The sequence below is a fragment of the Lepus europaeus genome, chromosome 14, assembly GCF_033115175.1.
Source record: "Lepus europaeus isolate LE1 chromosome 14, mLepTim1.pri, whole genome shotgun sequence".
In the NCBI taxonomy this organism is placed as follows: domain Eukaryota; kingdom Metazoa; phylum Chordata; class Mammalia; order Lagomorpha; family Leporidae; genus Lepus; species Lepus europaeus.
In genome coordinates this window covers 34,255,258-34,278,030 of record NC_084840.1, presented here as the reverse complement: position 1 = coordinate 34,278,030, position 22,773 = coordinate 34,255,258, and the positions used below count along the sequence as shown (strand labels likewise).

The following is a 22,773-nucleotide window of genomic DNA, read 5'->3' as shown; positions in this document are numbered from 1 at the left end:
GGGTACCAGTTCGAGACCCGGCTGCTCCACTTCTGATCCAGCTCTTTGCTGTGGCCTGGGAAGGCAGTAGGAGATGGCCCAAGTCCTTGGGCCCCTGCACCCACGTGGGAGACCTGGAGGAAGCTCCTGGCTTCGGATCAGCACAGCTCAGGCCGTTGCGGCCATCTGGGGAGTGAACAATCAGATGGAAGATCTCTCTCTCTCTCTCTCTCTCTCTCTCTCTCTGCCTCTCCTCTCTCTGTGTAACTCTTTCAAATAAATAAATAAATCTTTAAAAAAAAAAAAAAGAGATTATCCTTGTTCCAGGGATTGATTTTTTCTCCTTTGTCAAAGATAAGTTGGTTGTAGATGGCATGGGTTGATTTCTGGTGTATCTATTCCATTCCATTGATCTATCCATCTTTTTTGTACCAGTACCAGGCTGTTGTGATTATAACTGCCCTGTAGTATATCTTGAAATCTGCTATTATGACGCCTCTAGCTTTGTTTTTGTTGTATAAGTTTCCTTTAACTATTTGAGGTCTCCTATGTTTCTGTATGAATTGCAGCATCATTTTTTCTGTCTGAGAAGAATGTGGGTTTTTTTAAAATTTTTTATTTCATAAATGTGAATTTACAAAGTGCAACTTTTGTATTGTGGCTTGCCCCCCCCCCACCCTCCCTCCCTCCCGTGGCCCTCCCCTCTCCCTCTCCCATCCTGCCCTTTATCGAGTTTCATTTTTAATTACCTTCATATATTGAAAATCAACTTAGTATATACTAAGCAAGGATTTCAGCAGGTTGCATTCACACAACCGCACAAGGTATAGAGTATTGTTCCACTAGTAGTGTTTTTAAGTTTCATAGTAAAACACATTAAGGACAGAGATCCTACGTGGGGAGCATGTACCCAGCGACTCCCGTTGTTGATTTAACAATTGGCACTCTTATTTATGACGTCAGCAATCACCCGAGACTCTTGCTATGAGCTGTCTAGGCTATGGAAGTCCCTTGAGTTCACCGACTCTGAACTTTGTCTGTGGTTTTTTTATTGGTATCGCATTGAATCTGTAAATTGCTTTTGGTAGTATGGATTTTATGATATTGATTCTTCCAGTCTGTGAACATGATAAATTTCCCCTTTTTTTCTGATCTTTTGTATTTTTTTGGTTTCAATTTTGTTTATTCTCTAATTTTAATTATTTCTTTTCTCCCACTATTTTTGGGTTTACTGTTTGTTAGATTGTTTTTTTTTTCTTTTTCTAGATTCTTGAGAAGCACTGATAGCTCATTTGTTTGGTGCCTTTCAATTTCTTGATGTAGGCACCAACTGTTATAAACTTCCCTCTTAACATTGCTTTTGCTGTATCCCATAAGTTTTGATATGTTGCATTGTCATCTTCATTCATTTTCGGAATTTTTTATTTCTCTTTTGATTTCTTCAGTGCCCCTCTGTTTATTCAGGAGCATGTTGTTCCGTCTCCATGTGTTTGCATATGTTCTAGAGATTCTTAAGTTGTTTATTTCCAGCTTCATTCCTATGTGGTCAGAAGGTGCATGGTATGGTGTTTTTTGTTTTTTGTTTTGTTTTGTTTTGTTTTTTAATTTACTGAGTCTTGCTTTATGGTCTAGTATATGCTCTATCCTAGAGAAAGTTCCATGTACTAGTTAGAAGAATGTGTATTCTGCAACTGTAGGATGAAAAGTTCTATAGATATCCATCAGGTCCATTTGTTCTATAGTGTGGATTAACTCTGTTTCCTTGCTGATTTTCTGTCTGGTTGATCTGTCCATTGCTGGAAATGGAGTGTTGAAGCCCCCCATTACTTTTGTATTGGGCTCTGTGTCTCCCTGTAGATCCATTAACATTTCTGTTAAGTAGCTAAGTGCCCTATAATTAGGTGCAAATACATTTATAATAGTCACAGCTTCCTGTTGAATTGATCCCTTAATCATTGCAATTTAACAATTTTTGTGTTAAAGTCTATTTTCTCTGATATTAGGATGGCTACACCAGCTCTTTTTTGATATCGTTTTTCATCCTTTCACTTTCAGTCTACGTTTATTTTTGTGGATGAAATGTGTATCTTATAGGTAGCAAATAGATGTGTTTTGTTAATCTATTCAGCCAGTCTGCATCTTAACAGGAGAGTTGAATAAAACTCAGTTGAAGTGTTGCCAGTCTGATTCTGGAGCTTAAAGTTTTAACTGACTTTTATCAACTTTTTAGTTTACAGTAATTCATGTGAAGCATCTAAAGCTTGTCTGAGTAGTTGCTCAAAAAACGATAGTTTTATTCCTTCTCTTCTGATAAATTCAAAGAGAACTATATAAAAGTTAAAATTTGTCATTTTTATATCTTTTAAAGTCACCTTTGTAGTGTGACTTAAATGTGGATAAACTTGTTGTTCAGTATCTTAAAGTCCAAGTAACTTGCACACAATTTTATTAATGTAATAGATTTGGAAATTCAGCAAATTAAATGTTTCCTGATGATTAGTACATGTAGCAAAATCTTAGTGTAACATAGTTTACCATTGTTTTCTTCCTTCATCTCAGCATTATATGGGGATTAGTTCTATTATCTTTAGAGAAAATATTTTTAAATTATTTTAAACCCTATATTTCATCTAAGCACTTCTCATCTTTTTAAAAATAGGTAAATCCACAAACTGGGAAGATGATGGCTGGGGAGCATGGGAAGAAACAGAACCTCAAGAACCTGTGAGTTTTACAAATGCATGCATGCTTTTTGATAGTGGCATTTTCCTTTTGTAAGGATGGTGACATTTCAGTGTTATGTTGACATCTTAAAATCTATGTCAGGGACATTTTTATGCTACTTAGTAACACTTAACTGTTAGATACCTATTTTTATTTTAAGTGTATTTGCTTATTTTTAATGTGAGTGACAGGAACCCACGTACTTAGCTGTCATCTTCTGCTTTCCCAGGGTGCACATTAGCAGGAAGCTGGATTGGAAACAGAGCTGAAACTGAAACCTGGACACTAATGGGAGTTGTGGGTATCCCAAGTGGCAGCTGAACTTGCTGCACCACAATCGTTACTCATCTGTGGATCCCTGTTTTTAAGGAACCTAATGACTTTATATAGCTAAGTGGGATAACTGGAAAACAGTAACTTTGAGATTCTTTGTTCGGCCAGCGCCGTGGCTCACTAGGCTAATTCTCCGCCTGCAGCACCGGCACCCCAGGTTCTAGTCCCAGTCGGGGCGCTGAATTCTGTCCCGGTTGCTCCTCTTCCAGTCCAGCTCTCTGCTGTGGCCCGGGAAGGCAGTGGAAGATGGCCCAAGTGCTTGGGCCTTGCACCCGCATGGGAGACCAAGAGGAGGTTCTTGGCTTCAGAACGGTGCAGCGCACCGGCCATAGCAGGCATTTTGGGGGTGAACCAATGGAAGGAAGGCCTTTCTGTCTCTCTCTCTCATTGTCTAACTCTGCCTGTTAAATAAATAATAAAAAAGAAAAAAGATTATTTATTCTTCATAAGCTATTCTTTTCAGGCTCTTTTACCCATTCATTCAACAAATATTTGTTAAACCCACTAAATTCTAGGCATTTTTATAGGTGCTGAGGATATAGCAATGAATAAGATATAAAAAGTCCCTGTATATGTTCGTATATCTGTTAGTACTAGAAAATCTAACTAGAGGGGCCAGTGCAGTGGCGTAGTGGATAAAGCCGGCACCTGCAGTGCCGGCATCCCATATGGACACTGGTTCAAGACTCTGCTGCTCCACTTTCAATCCAGCTCTCTGCTATGGCCTGGAAAAGTAGTAGAAGATGGCCCAAGTCATTGGGCCCCTGCACCCACTTGGGAGACCTGAAAGAAGCTCCTGGCTTCAGATTGGCGCAGCTCTGGCCATGGCAGCCAATTGGGCAGTGAACCAGTGGATGGAAGACCTCTCTCTCTCTGCCTCTCCTTCTCTTTCTAACTCTGACTTTCAAATAAATAAATAAATAAATCTTTAAAAAAGAAAGAAAGAAAGAAAAAATCTAACTAGAACTGACTTAAGTAGCAAGGAAGTTTATCAGTTCACATAGAAGGAAGTCCAGAGACAGGATGTGTTGTTGGGTTGGCTGGTCAGGAGGTTCAACCATGTCATCAAGAACTTTCCTCCTGTCTACTTTGTATGTACAGTGTTGAATTTTTCCTAAGTGTTTTTCTACCAGATGTAGTGTGGCATATTTATTCACTCATGACCAGAGGGGAAAAAAGACTTGTACTTTCTGTGACTCTTCAAACAGTAAGGAACAACCTTCCTAGAAACCTTTAGCAAACCTTGCTTTATATCTTCTTGGACCACTTGCTCATATAAGAACTAATCACTGGTGAGGGATTATGAAGTTTTCTTCAATCACATCATTATGTGGATTTGGAGGATAAGAGGTTCAGCTTCTCTTGAGGCCCATGAACAGGGGAGGAATTGATACTTGTACAAAATCATGATTTTTTTTTCAAAGAAAGAAGAATGAATATCTGAGGACACTTCAAATATGGAAAATGAAATTGAAAGATTATTTTGGGGCCAAAAATTTTTGAAATTTACGCAGGTATGGGGTTTGAAAAGCTCATGAAAGTGTATATTATGAAAAAACTATGAATTTAAATTTTTTTAAATACTTTATTTGAAAGGCAATGTTACAGAGAGAGAGAGTGTCAGAGAGATCTCTGATCTGCTGGTTCAGTGACCATATGGCCGCAATGGCCACAGCTGGACTGGTCTGAAGCCAGGAGCCAGGAGCTTCTTTTAATTTTTTGCACTCTCATATAATCCCTGTTCCTAAGATGTTATATTCTAGTGGGGAGAGAGAAATAAAAAAGAAAGATGCAAGTTATCAAATGTTAGTAAGGTATGCAGAGAATATAAATGGTGATAACAAGGTGATTAAGTGGCTACTACAGATTGAATATTTAAAGAAGACAATTAGGAGCTGGCGTTATGGCATAGTCGGTAACCCTGCTGCCTGCGATGCCTACATCCCCTATGAGTGCCAGTTTCAATCATGGCTGCTCCACTTCCTATCCAACTCCCTGTTAACGTACCTGGAAAAGCAGCAGAAGATGCTCAAGTGCTTGGGACTCTGTATCCATGTGGGAGGTCCAGAAGAAGCTGCTGGCTCCTGGCTTTAGCCTGGCCTAGCCCCAGTCATTGCAGCCATTTGGGGACTGAACCAGCAGATGGAAGATCTTTCTAACTTTGCCTTTCAAATAAATAAAATAAATCTTTAAAAAAAAAAAAAAAAGACAGCATTTCACAGGGTATGCCATTTAAACTGAGATCTACAAAACCACATAAAGTCAATAAAGTGAAGATTTAGTAAAGTGTTCTAGCCCAGGGCAGCATTTCCTCAAAGGCCCTAAAGCAGGAACTGGCTTAGAGTTTAAAGAAACATAAAGAAGGCCAATGTGGCATGGCAGGACTGAGACAGCTACACAGTGGGATCAGAGCAGGAAACAGGTCTGATGTAAAGCTTTGTGAATTCAGAATTTATTTCAGATGCAATGGGAAATCACATTTATCTGATTTCTGTAATTCGTGATGGCTGCTTCTTGGAATAGGTTGAAGTAGGATGCAAGAGAAGCAGGGAAACCAATTAGGAGGCTGTTGTAGTAATTCAGTTGAGAAAGTAGAGTTGCTTTGATTAAGGTGATATTAGTGAAAAAATGAAAAGCAAATTCAGGCTGACTTTAGAAGGTAACAAGATTTTCCACTCAGTTGATTGTGAGGGATGAGGGGAAAGTAAAGAATCAAGAACAACTTCTTTGATCTGTGATGTGGTATCAAATAGATAAAACATGATTAGGGAAGTGCTGATATTCTCAAATGGTGAATAGTAGGAAATATTGTCTTTATTTTGTTAATGTTTGAAAATATTCATGATAACTAAGCTGATTTTGACCAGTCATCTTTATTTCAATTCACAATACATCAGTATATTCAGGGTTTTTTTTAGGTGAACTGCAAGCATTTGTATCAGAAATAAAATACATTATTCTTCTTAAAGAATAATAATAAAAATTTTATTATTAATACAATTCTTTTTAAAGAATCTAGCTTCTCATGCTTTTACATTTGTACCAGCCAATTATTTGGAAACTCCGCTGTCTAGTTGAGAATTGTGAAAAAAGCAGAGCAATATTTTAATATTATATCAAATTCTGACTTCATAGATCTGTTCACATTTATTGCTTTTTTTTATCCCTTAAAATTTTATTTATTTTTTTAAAGATTTTATTTCTTTATTTGAAAGTCAAGTTACACAGAGAGAGGAGAGACAGAGAGAGAGAGGTCTTTGATGGTTCACTCCCCAGTTGGCCACAACTGCCGGAGCTGCGCCAATCTGAAGCCAGGAGCTTCTTCTGGGTCTCCCATGCAGGTGCAGAGGCCTAAGGACTGGGGCCACCTTCTACTGCTTTCCCAGGCCATAGCAGAGAGCTGGATCAGAAGTGGAGCCGCCGGGACTTGAACTGTTGCCCATAGGGGATGCCGGCACTTCAGGCCAGGGCAGTAACCTGCTGCACCACAGTGCCAGCCCTAAATACCTTAAAATTTTAATGGGCAACTGGCCATGTGAGTGCTCACTAATTCTTCTGTGCTTTCTTTCTTTCTTTCTTTCTTTCTTTTTTAAAAAGACTTATTTATTTATTTGAAAGGCAGAGTCACAAAGAGGCAGAGATAGAGAGATAGGGGTCTTCCATCTGCTGGTTCACTCCCCAAATGACCGCAGTGGCTGCAGCTGAGCCTATCTGAAGCCAGGAGCCTGGAACTTCTTCTGAGTCTCTCACAGGATAGAGGGCCCAAGGACTTCAGCCATCTTCCACTGCTTTCTCGGGCACATTAGCAGGGAGCTGGATTGGAAGTGGAGCAGCCAGGACTTGAACTGGCCCTCATATGGCATGCTGGCACTGCAGGAGGCAGCTTTACTTGCTACACCACAGTGCTGGCCCCTGTTCACTAATTTAAGGGGAGTTTTTTTAATTTTTGACAGGCAGAGTGGACAGTGAGAGAGAGAGAAAGATCTTCCTTTGCCGTTGGTTCACCCTCCAATGGCCGCTGCCGCCGGCGCGCTGAGGACGGCGCACCGCGCTGATCCAGAGGCAGAAGCCAGGTGCTTCTCCTGGTCTCCAATGGGGTACAGGGCCCAAGCACTTGGGCCATCCTCCTCTGCACTCCTGGGCCACAGCAGAGAGCTGGCCTGGAAGAGGGGCAACCGGGACAGAATCCGGCGCCCCGACTGGGACTAGAACCCGGTGTGCCGGCGCCGCTAGGCAGAGGATTAGCCTGTTGAGCCATGGCGCTGGCCTTAAGGGGAGTTTTTAAGGAGTCAAATATATCTCCCATATTTCTAAGAACGTGCCAAAGATTTTAAGCCTGCATTGTTCCAAAGAGGTTTTTTCTTTTTTATTTTTTTATTTTTTTATTTTTTTGACAGGCAGAGTGGACAGTGAGAGAGAGAGAGAGAAAGGTCTTCCTTTTGCCGTTGGTTCACCCTCCATTGGCCGCTGTGGTAGGCACGCTGCTGCCGGCGCACCGCGCTGATCCGATGGCAGGAGCCAGGTGCTTCTCCTGGTCTCCCATGGGGTGCAGGGCCCAAGGACTTGGGCCATCCTCCACTGCACTCCTGGGCCACAGCAGAGAGCTGGACTGGAAGAGGGACAACCGGGACAGGATCGGTGCCCCGACCGGGACTAGAACCCGGTGTGCCTGCGCCGCAAGGCGGAGGATTAGTCTATTGAGCCGCAGCGCCGGCCTTCTTTTTAAACCCTTACCAACTCTCCCTGATAAAGGTGTCAGTGCCCAAAAATCAAGTGCAGCTCTTCTTCCCCAAATAAATTGTTTGGAATCACACATGAATTCAACGTGAACAGTGAAGGAGCACAAGCCTTCTGGTACAAGAATAAACAGTTTTTACAAAACTGCTTCCATGTGTTTGCCTTGAGCAACTGGATGGATGTGTCATATTGAATTGGGGAAAATGAGAAAATAGGAGAAATCAGAGAACATAGTGTGCCAAGTCAAGACATGCTCATGTAATAGAGATTTGTGGAAAGCTCCATGGAGCGATGAAGAACAGGAAACCATTTCGGAAGATAGGAAAATCGAAATGTGTGGAATAGTATAAAATACAGCTATCGGAAGTTGCTTATCCCATCAACTCAGCAAACACCTTGTCCCTTGCTGTTCAGGTGCTATGTCAAAATGGTGACTCAGCTTTGACTGACTGACTTCTACCAAGAATAATACGGAGTTGAGGAAGTAATTTACAGCTTCCTTCCCCATACACGTCTCTGTCACTACACTGTGTATCATTTTATAGTTTTTTGCTTGCTTTTATGCTGCTTCAGTTAGGTAATGAACTTCTGAAGATCAAAGACTGAGTCTGAGTTATTATAGGAGCCAGAGCAGGTGCCTCAGCGTATGTTTCTGAACATATGCCATTTTTAACTAGAAAATAGGAGTAGGACAAGAGATCACATCCATAAATAGCAAATACTTCATTAATCATCATAGTTTTCATAATATTTATAGAGATACCCTCTCTTGTATTGCTATTTTTGTAATTCTTGTTTTCTTTAGTTTTTTCTTGGTTAGTCTACAAAGTTTTTTTGAATTTTGTTGATTTGTTTCAGAGCTGTTAGTTTCAAAACAAAGTTTAATTAACTTTGCCATTGTTTTTCTATTTTTATTGTGTTCAATTGTATCTCTAACTTTTCGGGGTTACTTTGCTCTTCTTTTTCTAGTTTCTTAAAGTGGAATTGTGGATTGTATATGCTAAATCTCTCTTGCCTTCTTATATAAAGCCATAAATTTCCCTCTAAGCAATAATTGAGCTCCCTCCCACAGATTTTGAGAGGAAGTATAGAATTGAAGATTTGTTTGATGATAAATACCTAGAGATAGTGAAATGAGTAGTGAGTACTGGAAAAGGAATATTCTGAGTCAGGGTCCTCCATTAAGGAAGGTAGAATGGAAAACCCTCATTCAAAAGAGACTTGAGGGCCGGTGCCCTGGCTCACTTGGCTAATCCTCCGCCTGTGGTGCCGGCATCCCATATGGGTGCCGGGTTCTAGTCCCAGTTGCTCCTCTTCCAGTCCAGCTCTGCTGTGGCCTGGAAGGCAATGGAGGATGGCCCAAGTGCTTGGGCCCTGCACCCCATGGGAGACCAGGAGAAGCACCTGGCTCCTGCCTTCAGATCAGCGTGGTGCGCCGGCTGCAGCGCGCCGGCTGTGGCAGCCATTGGAGGGTAAACCAAGGGCAAAAGGAAGACCTTTCTCTCTCTCTCTCTCACTGTCCACTCTGCCTATCCCCCCCCCCCAAAAAAAAAAAAAAAAAAAAACCTTCCTTTCTAGACTTACTTTGAAGGCCGGTGCCATGGCTCAACAGGCTAATCCTCTGCCTTGCGGCACCAGCACACCGGGTTCTAGTCCCGGTCGGGGTGCCGGATTCTGTCCCGGTTGCCCCTCTTCCAGGCCAGCTCTCTGCTGTGGCCAGGGAGTGCAGTGGAGGATGGCCCAAGTGCTTGGGCCCTGCACCCCATGGGAGACCAGGAGAAGCACCTGGCTCCTGCCTTTGGATCAGCGCGGTGCACCGACAGCAGCGCGCCGGCCACGACGGCCATGACGGCCATTGGAGGGTGAACCAACGGCAAAGGAAGACCTTTCTCTCTGTCTGTCTCTCTCACTGTCCACTCTGCCTGTCAAAAAATAAATAAATAAATAAATAAAAAATAGACTTACTTTGAGAATTAAGTAAGATGTATTTGTAAAGTACTTAATATAGTGTCTGGCACATAGAAAATGTTTGGTAAGTGCGGCGGCGGGCGCGCCGAGGCTGCCGCCCAGCGCCCTCGCCCAGCCATGCCCGGGCCCTAGTGCGCCTGCCGCAGCCCGAGCCCCGCGGTCAGCCGCCCCCAGCCCTCAGCCCCGCGCCCGCCGCCGCCTCTTCAATGGGCAACCTGCTCGGCGGGGTCAGCTTCCTTGAGCTACCACCGTGGAGGACTGCGACTCCACCTGGCAGACGGACTTGGAGCCGGAGCCTGAGGAGCCGGGGCCGGGAGGCGGCAAGGGCCCGGGGCAGGAGCCCGCGCAGCCCCCGGAGCGAGCCGGCGGCTGGTCCCGCGCCAGCCCCGCGCTGGACAAAGACGCAGAGGTGGCGGGCGCCGAGCAGGGTCTTGATTCTACTGAAGCAACTGCCAAACCAAAGAGAAGTTTTTATGCTGCGAGGGATTTGTACAAATACCGGCACCAATATCCGAACTTCAAAGATATTCGATATCAAAATGACTTGAGCAATCTTCGTTTTTATAAGAATAAAATTCCATTTAAGCCAGACGGTCTCAGCACAACTATTTAAGAATCACTTGCATTCTTAAAAGCCTTGGTGAGCTTGGGTACGAAAGTTTTAAATCTCCTCTTGTAAAATTTATTCTTCACGAGGCTCTTGTGGAAAATACTATTCCCAATATTAAGCAGAGTGCTCTGGACTATTTTGTTTATACAATTAGAGACAGAAGAGAAAGGAGGAAGCTCCTGAGGTTTGCCCAGAAACACTACACGCCTTCAGAGAATTTTACCTGGGGACCACCTAGAAAGGAACAATCAGAAGGAAGCAAAACTCAGAAAATGCCTGCTGCCCCTTCCCCCAGTCACAACAGTCAGACTTCTGTGCACAAAAAATCCAAGGACTCCAAAAACTCCTCCTCATCTGCTCATTTAAATAGCAAAGCAGTGGATGAAAAAAAAGTAGCACCACAAGAACTTGGGGAAGAAACAGATAGGCCCACCCCAGAGCCCAGCAATGAAGCTACCAAGCCAAGAAACACAGACAAGGACAGTAATGTTGAAAACCCAAACCCACAACCTGAAAAAACAGCTACTAATCCCACAGAAAAGAACGAGAGTGCATCTCCTGAAGAAAATGAAGAAGGTGAAAATCGTAACAAAGACAATGAGAATCCCGGAAATACAAGTTGTCATGATGATATACTAACACAATTATCAGAAAGCCCACAAAACAATTTAGGTAAGGGAGGAAAAAACTAGTATGGCATTTTTCCTAAAGAACAGAGATGAGTTCACATTTCAAATTTTAGCCATCTGTTTGTGATTTCTGTTGGAAGCATTTTGTGGTTGTTTGTTTGTTTTTTAAATTTTGAACGATATTGAATTGGATATTTAGTAAGTTTTAAGACAAGATCCAATAAATGGATATATTCTGTAAAAAAAAAAAAAAATGTTTGGTAAATGTTCCTGTGAACGTCATTCAAATCACCTGTGTCATCTGTGCCTCTTTTTTTTTTTAACTTTTATTTAATAAATATAAATTTCCAAAGTTCAGCTTATGGATTAAAATGGCTTTTCCCCCCCATAACTTCCCTCCCACCCACAACGCTCCCATCTCCCGCTCCCTCTCCCATTCCATTCACATCAAGATTGGTTTTCAATTACCTTTATATACAGAAAATCATTTTAGCATATATTAAGTAAAGATTTCATCAGTTTGCACCCACACAGAAACACAAAGTGTAAAGTACTGCTTGAGTAGTAGTTACAGCATTAATTTACATTGTACAACAAACACATTAAGGACAGAGATCCTACATGGGGAGCAAGTGCACAGTGACTCTTGATGTTGACTTAACAATTTGACACCCTTGTTTATGGCATCAGTAATCACCCTAGGCCTTGTCATGGGTTGCCAAGGCTATGGAAGCCTTTTGAGTTTGAAAACTCTTATCTTATTTAGACAAGGCCATAGTCAAAGTGGAAGTTCTCTCCTCCCTTCAGAGAAAGGTACTTCCTTCTTTGATGGCCCCGTTCTTTCCACTGGGATCTCACTCGCAGAGATCTTTCATTTAGGTTTTTGTTTTGTTTTGCCAGAGTATCTTGGCTTTCCAAGCCTAAAATACTCTCATGGGCTCTTCAGCCAGATCCGAATGCCTTAAGGGCTGATTCTGAGGCCAGAGTGCTGTTCAGGGCATCTGCCATTCTATGAGTCTGCTATGTATCCGCTTCCCATGTTGGATCATTCTCTCCTTTTTAATTCTTTCAGTTAGTATTAGCAGACATTAGTCTTGTTTATGTGATCCCTTTGACTCTTAATCCTTTCATCATGCTCAATTGTGAATTTAAACTAATCACTTGGACTAGGGAGATGGCATTGATACATGCCACCTTGATGGGATTGAATTGGAATCCCCCGGCACGTTTCTAACTCCACCATTTGGGGCAAGTCTGATTGAGCATGTTCCAGATTGTACATCTCCTCCCTCTCTTATTCCCACTCTTATATTTAACAGGGATCACTTTTCAGTTAAATTTAAACACCTAAGAATAATTGTGTATTAATTACAGAGTTCAACCAATGGTATTAAGTAGAACAAAAAAAAATACTAAAAAGGATAAAGTATTAAGTTGTTCCTCGACAGTGAGGACAAGGGCTGATCAAGTCACTGTTTCTCATAGTGTCTAGTTCACTTCAACAGGTTTCCTTTTTGGTGCACGGTTAGTTGTCACCAATCAGGAAGAACATATGATATTTGTCCCTTTGGATCTGGCTTATTTCACTCAGCATGATGTGTTCCAGATTCCTCCATCTTGTTGCAAATGACTGGATTTCATTGTTTTTGACTGCTGTATAGTATTCTATAGAGTACGTATCCCATAATTTCTTTATGCAGTCTACTGTTGATGGGCATTTAGGTTGATTCCAGGTCTTAGCTATTGTGAATTAAGCTGCAATAAACATTAAGATGCAGACAGCTTTTTTGTTTCCCAAGTTATTTTCCTTTGGGTAAATTCCAAGGAGTGGGATGGCTGGGTTGTATGGTAGGGTTATATTCAGGTTTTTGAGGAATCTCCAAACTGCCTTCCATAGTGGCTTAACCAGTTTGCATTCCCACCAACAGTGGGTTAGTGTCCCTTTCTCCCCACATCCTCTCCAGCATCTATTGTTGGTAGCTTTCTGAATGTGAGCCATTCTAACCAGGGTGAGGTGAAACCTCATTGTGGTTTTGATTTGCATTTCCTGATTGCTAATGATCTTGAACATTATTTCATGTGTCTGTTCCATGCCTCATTTTTCTTCACTTTGAGGACCAAACACTGCTTAGGTCATTATGGTGCCAAAGGATTTCTTTCTCAGAGAAGAGGTTTTGTTATTGTGCCTGCTTTCTACATGTCATATTGTTTGAGTACAAAGTTACAGTATGGAAAAATTAAGACATAAGCTTTTTTTCCTTTTGTTCTTTGTTCACCTTTTTATAGCACATTTCCATAGTTGATCTCCTAATGTATCAAGAGACTTCTTTCTTTTAGAGGATTTATCTTTTTTTTTAAAAGATTTATTTATTTTACCTAAAAGTCATCATTACACAGAGAAAGAAGGAGAGGCAAAGAGAGAGAGGTCTTCCATCCTCTGGTTCACTCCCCAATTGGCCGCAACTGCTGGAGCTACACTGATCTGAAGCCAGGAACCAGGAGCTTCTTCTGGATCTCCTACGCAGGTGCAGGGGTCCCAGGACTTGGGCCATCTTCCACTGTTTTCCCAGGCCATAGCAGAGAATTGGATCAGAAGTGCAGTAGCCGGGACTTGAACCAGTACTCATATGGGATGCTGGCACTGCAGGCGGTGGCATACCCACTACGCCACAGCACCGGCCCCTAGAGGATCTATCTTTACAAAATGGCTTATGGGCCAGCGCTGTGAAATAGTTGTTTAAGTCACCTTCTGCAGCACCAGCATCCCATATGGGCACTGGTTCATTTCCCAGATACTCCTCTTCCTATCCAGCTGCCTGAGAAAGCAGTGGAAGATGGCCCAAGTGCTTGGGCCCCTTTACCCATGTGGGAGACCCAAGAGAAGCTACTGGCTCCTGGCTTTGGTCTGGCCCAGCCCTGGCTGTTTCGGCCATTTGGGGAATGAACCCCTCTCTATATAACTCTGCCTTTCAAAAAAAATCTTTACAAAAAAATTCGTTCATACATAATATTTCTCTTCCTCCACCTCCCCACTACCAGTGGTTTCTGTTTTAAATTTGTTTCATAATACTATGCTAAAATTTACTCGGGGCAAAATAGCCAAGCTTTCTGGGGGATAAGAAGTTTTTAACCCTGCTGAACAGGATATTGCTTGGTTTTAGGTATTGTCTTTAAAGCTTTTTTTATCTTATGAATCTGATACATTGCACATTGTGCCTTAATCACAAAGAAGAATTACTTCAGAATTACCTGTGACCAGGAGCTTGCAGGTGCGTAGATATGTAGCTACTCTCCCATGGGGTTGTAGATGAAAAGAAATGATGCTGGTATCCCACATTAGTGCTGGTTTGAGTCCCTGCTACCACCTTTCTCATCTAGCTCCCTGCTAATGCACCTGAGAAAATGGCAGATAAAGACTGAAGTGTTTGGGCCCCTGCCACCCACATGGGAAACCAGGATGGAGTTCCAGGCTCCTGGCTTCCACCTATCTCAGCCACAACCAGCTGTTGTGGCTGTTTGAGGAGTGAACCAGTGAATGGAAGATTGTGTGTGTGTGTATGTGTGTGTATCTGTGTCACTATCACTCTGCCTTTCAAATACATAAAGAGGCATAGGGCTTGAGTACAACACCATTGCATTCAGGGATAATCTAACATCATTCCTGAGAAGCACAACCTAAGCTTCAGATCTAGAGTTTTATGGCATATCAAACTCTAATGATGTTATGTAATATAATGGTGGCATTTGTAACCTGTTTTTATGATCTGTAATACCCACTTGTCTACATTGACTTTACTGAGGCGAACTGCTGTGTTATGCTTTCATTCCCATAGCCATAAGAGAACATGGAGAGTAGATAGGACATAGAAAAGAAAATGTGGTGAAAAATGGCAGATACTGGTTTTTCTGCCTCTACCACTCACATGTAATCAATAGATGAAACTAATCCACATGAAATTGTTTTTTATAAATTGTTAAGGGGGCCGGTGCCGTGGCTCAACAGGCTAATCCTCTGCCTTGCGGCGCTGGCACACCGGGTTCTAGTCCTGGTCGGGGCGCCGGATTCTGTCCCGGTTGCCCCTCTTCCAGGCCAGCTCTCTGCTATGGCCCAGGAGTGCAGTGGAGGATGGCCCAAGTGTTTGGGCCCTGCACCCGCATGGGAGACCAGGAGAAGCACCTGGCTTCTGGCTTCGGATCAGCATGATGCGCCGGCTGCAGTGGCCATTGGAGGGTGAACCAACGGCAAAAAGGAAGACCTTTCTCTCTGTCTCTCTCTCTCTCTCTCACTTTCCACTCTGCCTATAATAATAATAAAAAAAAAATGTTAAGGGGCCAGTGCTGAGGCGTAGCATGTTAAGCCACTGCCTGCAGTGCTGGCATCCCATATGGGTGCAGGTTGAATTCCTGACTGCTCTATTTCCAGTCCAACCCCTGCTAATGTGCCTGGGAAAGCAGCAGAAGATGGCCCAATTACTTGGGCCCCTACACCCACTTGGGAGACCCAAAAGAAGCTCCTGGCTTCAACCATTTGAGGAGTGAATCAGTGGATGGAAAATCAGTGTCTCTCTCTCTGTTTTTTTTTTTTTTCTCTCTCTCTCCCTCTCTCCCTCTCTCCCTCTCTCCTCTCCTTCTCTCCTTCTCTCCCTCTCTCCCTCTCTCTCTCTAACTCTGCCTTTCAAATAAATCTTTAAAAAAATTTTACTTCGTTTTCATTTTGAAAGGCAGAGACAGATTTTCTGTCTGCTAGTTCACTCCCCAAATGCCTTCAACAGCGAAGGCTGGACCAGGTTGAACTCAGTCCTAGTTTCCCATGTGCATGGCAGAGACCCAATACTTGAGCCAGCACCTGCTGCCTCTCAGGGTGTGCATTACCAGGGAAATGGAATGGGTTCAGGACTGAAACCCAGGCACCCCAATGTGGTGTCAAGGTATCCCAAGCAACACTTAACCACTGTGCCAGAGCCCGCACCCTTCTTCCATCCTTGAAATTTCAATTCTAGTTTCATATTATTAAAAATGATGAGATTTTATGAGATGGCTAAGCAGTGTTACGGATATAACCAAATTCTCTGAATTTACTTCCAAACAAGTGACACATGTTTCCCATGCTCTCATCACAGTCCTTTATGGAATAAAATTCCTTTTTGCTTCTTGGATCACTTGCAGTCCATTTGTCTTGGTGGTGGTAGACAAGGCTTGATCATAATCTGACACTGAGTTCAAGACCCAACTAAGAAGGATGTGATATGCTATCCTTTCTTGTATCTGTCTAACTTGTACCAACCATGTATACTCAGTCTCTCTATAACTCTGCCTTTGAAATAAATAAATCTGTAAAAAAGTAAGTCTATAGGAGAGCAAGTACTTTCTTTTTTTTAAAGATATATTTATTTATTTGAAAATCAGAGTTATACAGAGAGAGGAGAGGCAGAGAGAGAGAGAGAGGGCTTCCATCCTCTGGTTCACTCTCCCAGTTGACCACAATGGCTGGAGCTGCGCCAATCCGAAGCCAGGAGCTTCTTCCAGTTCTCCCACGTGGGTGCAGGGGCCCAAAGACCTGGGCCATCTTCCACTGGAAAGCAAGCACTTTCAAAAACTATTGGTCTGGTAACAAATTAATATGGTATATAGAGCACAATTTGGGAATATCTAGAAAATTTGCTAACACAGATTTCCTTTGACCCAGCAACTTTACTTCTAGGTATTTTTCCTACTAGTATACTCCTACACAAACGAAGTGACAAATGAATAAAGTTATTCATTGTAGCATTCAGTTGCTTGTAACAGTGAAGGATTGTAATCAACAGAAATACCCATCACAACACAAATACCCATCAGTAGAGGGATAGCTAAATGAATTATGGGGGCTGCACTATGGTGTAGTGGGTAAAGCCGCTGCCTGCAGTTCTGGTATCCCATATGGACGCTGGTTCAAGTCTCAGCTGCTCCACTTCTGATCCAGCTCTCTGCTATGGCCTGGGAAAGCAGTAGAAGAGGGCCCAAGCCCCTGGGCCCCTGCACCCAATGGGAGATCTGGAGGAAGCTCCTGGCTCCTCCTGGGTTTGGATTGGTGCAGTTCCAGCCATTGTAGCCAATTGGGGAGTGGATCAGCAGACGGAAGACCTCTCTCTCTCTCTCTCCCTCCTTCCCTCTCTCCCTATCTGTAACTCTGACTTTGAAATAATTCATTTTTCTAAAGATTTATTTTATTTATCAACTCATGACAAGAGCCTAGGGTGATTACTGACGTCATAAACAAGAGTGTCAATTTGTTAAGTCAACAACAGGAGTCACTGTGCACTTACTCCTCATGTAGGATCTCTGTCCTTAATGTGCTGTACATTGTGATTTAATGCTATAACTAGTACTCAAACAGTATTTTACACTTTGTGTTTCTTTGTGGGTGCAAACTGTTGAAAGCTTTACTTAGTATATGCTAAATTGATCTTCTGTATGTAAAGATAATTGAAAATGGAAAAAAAAAAAGATCAGAGTTGGCAAACTCAAAAGGCTTCCATAGCCTTGGCAACTCATGACAAGAGCCTAGGGTGATTACTGACGCCATAAACAAGAATGTCAGTTGTTAAGTCAACAACAGGAGTCACTGTGCACTTACTCCCCATGTAGGATCTCTGTCCTTAATGTGTTTGTTGTATGTACAATGTAAATTAATGCTATAGCTAGTACTCAAACAGTACTTTACACTTTGTGTTTCTGTGTGGGTGCAAACTGTTGAAATCTTTACTTAATTTATGCTAAATTGATCTTCTGTGAATGGAATGGGAGAGGGAGCGGGAGATAGGAGGGTTGTGGGTAGGAGGGAAGTTATGGGGGGGGGGGAGCCACTGTAATCCAAAAGCTGTACTTTGGAAATTTATATTTATTAAATAAAAGTTTAAATTTTTTTTTAAAAAATGAATTATGTTGCATCCATAAAATGGAATACTTTGTAGCCATTAAAAAGATTAAAGAAGCTTCTTGAGGAATGAGGTACAAGATATATATTAAGAAATAATCAGACTGTCAAAATTTATGTTTATTAAGTTGCCATTCATGTAAGAAAAAAGAGGAAAGAGTAGCAAATATATTTGCTTGGTGGGTATAAACTATCTCTGGAAGTACATAGAAGAACTATTGAACTGGTTGTCTTTTGAGTAACTAGGTGGTTAGAGTTCAGGAGAATGAGAGAGACCTTTCAAAGATGACTTTTTATACTTGATGAATTTTTTTAATAATAGGAATTTACCCGCATAATAAAAACAAAACCACTTTACAGGTGAAATAGAAAGAATGACATTTGTTAAAAAAAGATTTATTTACTTATTTGAAAGTCAGAGTTACACAGAGAGAGGAGAGTCAGAGAGAGAGAGCGAGCGAGTGAGCGAGCTGCACTGATCTGGAGCCAGGAGCTTCTTCTGGGTATCCTGTGCGGGTGCAGGGGCCCAAGGACTCGAGCCATCATCTACTGTTTTCCCAGGCCATAGCAGAGAGCTGGATTGGAAGTGGAGCAGCTGGGTCTCGAACCGGCACCCATATGGGATGCTGGCGCTTCAGGCCAGGGCATTAACCTGCTGCGCCACAGCACCGGCCCTGAAAGTATCACATTTTTATCAAACACTTTTTTATCAATCCTACAACCATAATAAACAGATGATTTTTTTCTTTGTTGTCTAGCTGTGGTTACCATAATCATCTCTCTATAAATAGGATTATATACTAAGTTTCTCAATACTAAATAGTAAAGATTTTATTTTTTTCTCCCTTCTCCCTCAAGTCAGAACAAGCAAAGTTGAAAACTCTTGTTTCAGCATATGCAATAATTGTGTTTTTATTCATAGGAAGAAGAAGGGAATGCTTACAAAACACCAAAAACTTCCTGGCTTCAAGATTGTGTTTTGTCCTTATCTCCAACCAACGATCTTATGGTTATAGCTCGGGAGCAAAAGGCTGTATTTCTAGTGCGTAAGTACCATATTTTCAGTGGTCTTTATTTTAATGCATGAAATAGGCTAGAAAACCGATTAGATGGAAAAACAAGTTATTCTATTGCATGCATTATATAGTAGCATCTGTAGTTTATGTATTATATGTAAAACTTCCTATTTTCTTTCCCTCCTCCCTTCTCTCCTGCTTGTTTTTTATGTTTTCCTTTCTTGATCACAGATGTTTTAGTTTTCTTTTGGTGGTACTTCAGAGGCAGTACTGGGCGTTGCCCTGTTCTTTCAAGGGACAATCAAAGCTTAAAAGGTCGTGGAACCCTTCATAATGAGTGAGGGGATTTTCAACTCTAATTTTAAGGCTCACAATACTGTAGGTTTCTTTATTGAACTTAAGCTTTTAGTTGTAATTTTTGTTGAAGACTAAAATGAAGGTTAGGGGAATATGTGGGGTGAGGAAAACCTCACTGATTAGGATCAATGCTGTGGCTTAGCCGGTGAAGCCACCACCTCCGGTGCCAGCATCACATATGGGCGCCAGTTCAAGTCCTGGCTGCTCCACTTCCAATTCAGCTCTCTGCTGCAGTCTGGGAAAGCAGTAGAAGATGGCCCAAGTCCTTGGGCCTTTGCACCCGCGTGGAAGACCCGGAAGAAGATCCTGGTTCCTGGCTTCAGATTGGCCCAGTTCCAGCCATTGCAGCCATTTGGGGAGTGAGCCAGTGAATGGAAGACACTCTCTCTCTCTCTCAGCCTCTGCCTTTTGAATAAATCTTAAAAACTCACTGATTCACTGATCAAAATAAGTCATGTATAAAATGGCTATGGAACGATCTTATAAACAAATTTAACCTCCAGTAGTGTAAATCTAATAGAAAAATTTTCTGTATCACCTGAAGATAAAAGTAGTATGGAAAATAAAATAAGTAGGATATTATACAGGAATTAATAATTTTATTCTGTAAGAACTATGACTACATTATATAGGCTTAATTGGAGAAACTCCAGGCAAAGAGACTATATGGTTTTTTAAAAAATCTTATAAAAATTTTAAAACATTATCATATATTTACCTATAAAAAGACCTAAGAGAGGGGCCGGCGCTGTGGCTAACTTGGTTAATCTTCCGCCTGCGGCGCCGGCACCCCAGGTTCTAGTCCCGGTTGGGGCGCCAGTTCTGTCCTGGTTGCTGCTCTTCCAGTCCAGCTCTCTGCTGTGGCCCAGGAAGGCAGTGGAGAATGGCCCAGTGCTTGGGCCCTGTAACCGCATGGGAGACCAGGAGGAAGCACCTGGCTCCTGTCTTCGGATCGGTGCGCCAACTGTAGTGGCCATTTGGGGGTGACCCAATGGAAGGAAGACCTTTCTCTCTGTCTCTCTCTCTCTCACTGTCTAACTCTGCCTGTCAAAAAAAAAAGACCTAAGAAAGTTAATACAGAACATTAAGTTTGATATTCATCACTCTAAAGGGAAAGAGTAAAATTTATAAATTACTGTTTACCATAAAGTTATTTAATGTGATATCTTAATTTTTTTCAGCCAAGTGGAAATACAGTGACAAAGGAAAGGAAGAAATGCAATTTGCAGTTGGTTGGAGTGGTTCTTTAAATGTTGAAGAAGGGTAGGTGCCAGTTAAATTTTGTTTCCGGGTTAAATACATGTGTAAGATTAACTTGTATGTGAATTTATTAAGAAGTTTCATTATTTGGAATTAATAAAAAAATTATATATATATATATACACACACACACACACACACATCCCATCTGTAGAGGTTGTAATGAATGATTTGGTCAGCAAATTTTACTCATCATTTGATTAATATTTTTAAAAAATCCTGTTTGAAGAAAATTTGAGTACAAATTTCTAAAGAATTCCATAAATCCTTTTTATGTTTGGTCTTTTCCTTCTGTTCTCCCTCCATTACTGGTTTCTTTTTTTTTTTTTTCCAAAAAAGTTATGGACAGTCATTGTCTTCTTTGCTCTATTATTGTTTTTGACTTGTAGTTGAAAGGGGTGGCAATGGCCGGTGCCGCGGCTCAATAGGCTAATCCTCCACCTGTGGCGCTGGCACCCCAGGTTCTAGTCCCAGCCAGGACACTGGATTCTGTCCCGGTGGCCCCTCTTCCAGTCCAGCTCTCTGCTGTGGCCCAGGAGTGCAGTGGAGGATGGCCCAAGTCCTTGGGCCCTGCACCCACATGGGAGACCAGGAGAATCACCTGGCTCCTGGCTTCGGATTAGCGTAGTGCGCCGGCCGCAGCAGCCATTGTGGGGTGAACCAACGGAAAAGGAAGGCCTTTCTCTCTGTCTCTCTCACACTGTCCACTCTGCCTGTAAAAAAAAAAAAAAGAAAAAGAAAGAGGTGGCAGTGGTACATTAATTCTTAAAACCCAAAAGTACTTCAGAAACGCAAGTTGATGTGTTCAAGTTGCCTGCTGGCCCAGTAAAACTTAAAACCATGAACTCTGTCATGGTTACATGATGGAACAACTGGGCTAGAACCTTGAGCCAAAAACCATTTTCAGTTACATTTTTGTCCTTATCTGAAAACTATTTATCAGAATGAGTGGATTTTCCAAACTTTTTTTTTTTTTTAAGATTTATTTACTTATTTGAAGGGGAGAGTAACAGAGGGAGAGAGAGAGAGAGTATGAGAGAAAGACCTTCCATCTGCTGGTTCACTCCCTTCACTCCCCAAATGGCTGCAACAGCCAGAGCTGGTTCTGGCAGCAGACCCATTTGGGTCTCTCATGTGGGTGACAGGGATTCAGGTATCTGGGCCATCCTTCACTGCTTTTCTAGACACTTTAGCAGGAAATAGGATCGGAAGTGAAGCAGTCTGGACTCAAACTGGCACTCTGATGTGAGGTGCCGGTGTCACAGGCAGCAGGTTAGCTCACTGCGCAACACTACTCCTCCTCCAGACTTTGAGTTCAGATCTGTAACAACCAAGTGGAAGTGCTTACTTCATGCCTGGCACGTTGTAGATGTTTTCTATTATTATCAAAATAGATGATAATATTTTTCCATAGCTCATTTATTCAGTCTAAGCATGTTGAAGAAATTTAATTCTTGTGAGAAATGCAAAGCAAACATTACTTTAAACAACCAAAAGAATAATTTGTTAGTAATGGTGCAGCTTGTTGTATGGGGTGGGAGTGTTGTAGTTTGTGGAATAAGCTAGTGATGCTCCTGAGGTTTGACAGTTAAGCTAAAGTCAGTTAATGGGTGTATTAGCATTTTGAGGCTTCATCTCTGAACTTCTGACAAATATTTTAAGTGTACATGTCAGAAAAAAATATCTTTTTTAGGGAACCTTAAACCTAACATTTGCTTGCAAATATGTGGGTGCTTCATAAGTTCAAAGTCAAGTCCTGGCTCTGCTTTCAATTCCATCCTTCTATAAATGACACCTGGGAGGCAGTAGGTGATGGTTCAGGTACATGGGTCCCTGCCACCCAGTTGGGATCCCAGGAATGGATTCCTACTTTGGCCTGGCCCAGTCCTGGCTATTACCGGCATTTGGGAAAGTGAATCAACAGATAGAAGACTGATTCCTTCCTTCCTTCCTTCCTTCCTTCCTTCCTTCCTTCCTTCCTTCCTTCCTTCCCTCCCTCCCTCCCTCCCTCCCTCCCTCCCTCCCTCTCTCCCTCTCTGTCTCTCTCTCTCTCTCTCTCCCCTCCCCCTCGCCTTTACAAAAAGGTTTTACAGACTTCTAAAATAATTTTCAAGAACTTTAGGGTAAAATAGAATTAAAATCAAACTTATTTTAGAGACCAGTGTTGTGTCACAGCAGGTTAAACCACCACTTGCAATGCCAGCAACCCATATTGAGGTGTAGATCAAGTCCCAGCTGCTCTGC

The 22,773-nt window shown here is 42.1% G+C and overlaps 1 protein-coding gene and 1 pseudogene across 2 annotated transcripts in view; both read left to right on the top strand.

Moving 5' to 3' along the window:
* RAB3GAP2 (RAB3 GTPase activating non-catalytic protein subunit 2) overlaps positions 1-22,773 on the top strand; it is a 117,312-nt gene that overhangs the window by 19,170 nt on the left and 75,369 nt on the right. For both annotated transcript variants that reach the window (XM_062210372.1, XM_062210371.1), the window contains exons 2-4: positions 2,639-2,703; positions 18,819-18,942; positions 20,451-20,532. In XM_062210372.1, coding sequence (XP_062066356.1) covers positions 2,639-2,703; positions 18,819-18,942; positions 20,451-20,532 — 271 coding nt within the window. The remainder of the gene's footprint in view (positions 1-2,638; positions 2,704-18,818; positions 18,943-20,450; positions 20,533-22,773) is intronic.
* Positions 9,948-11,148, top strand: LOC133773740 (opioid growth factor receptor-like protein 1; annotated as a pseudogene).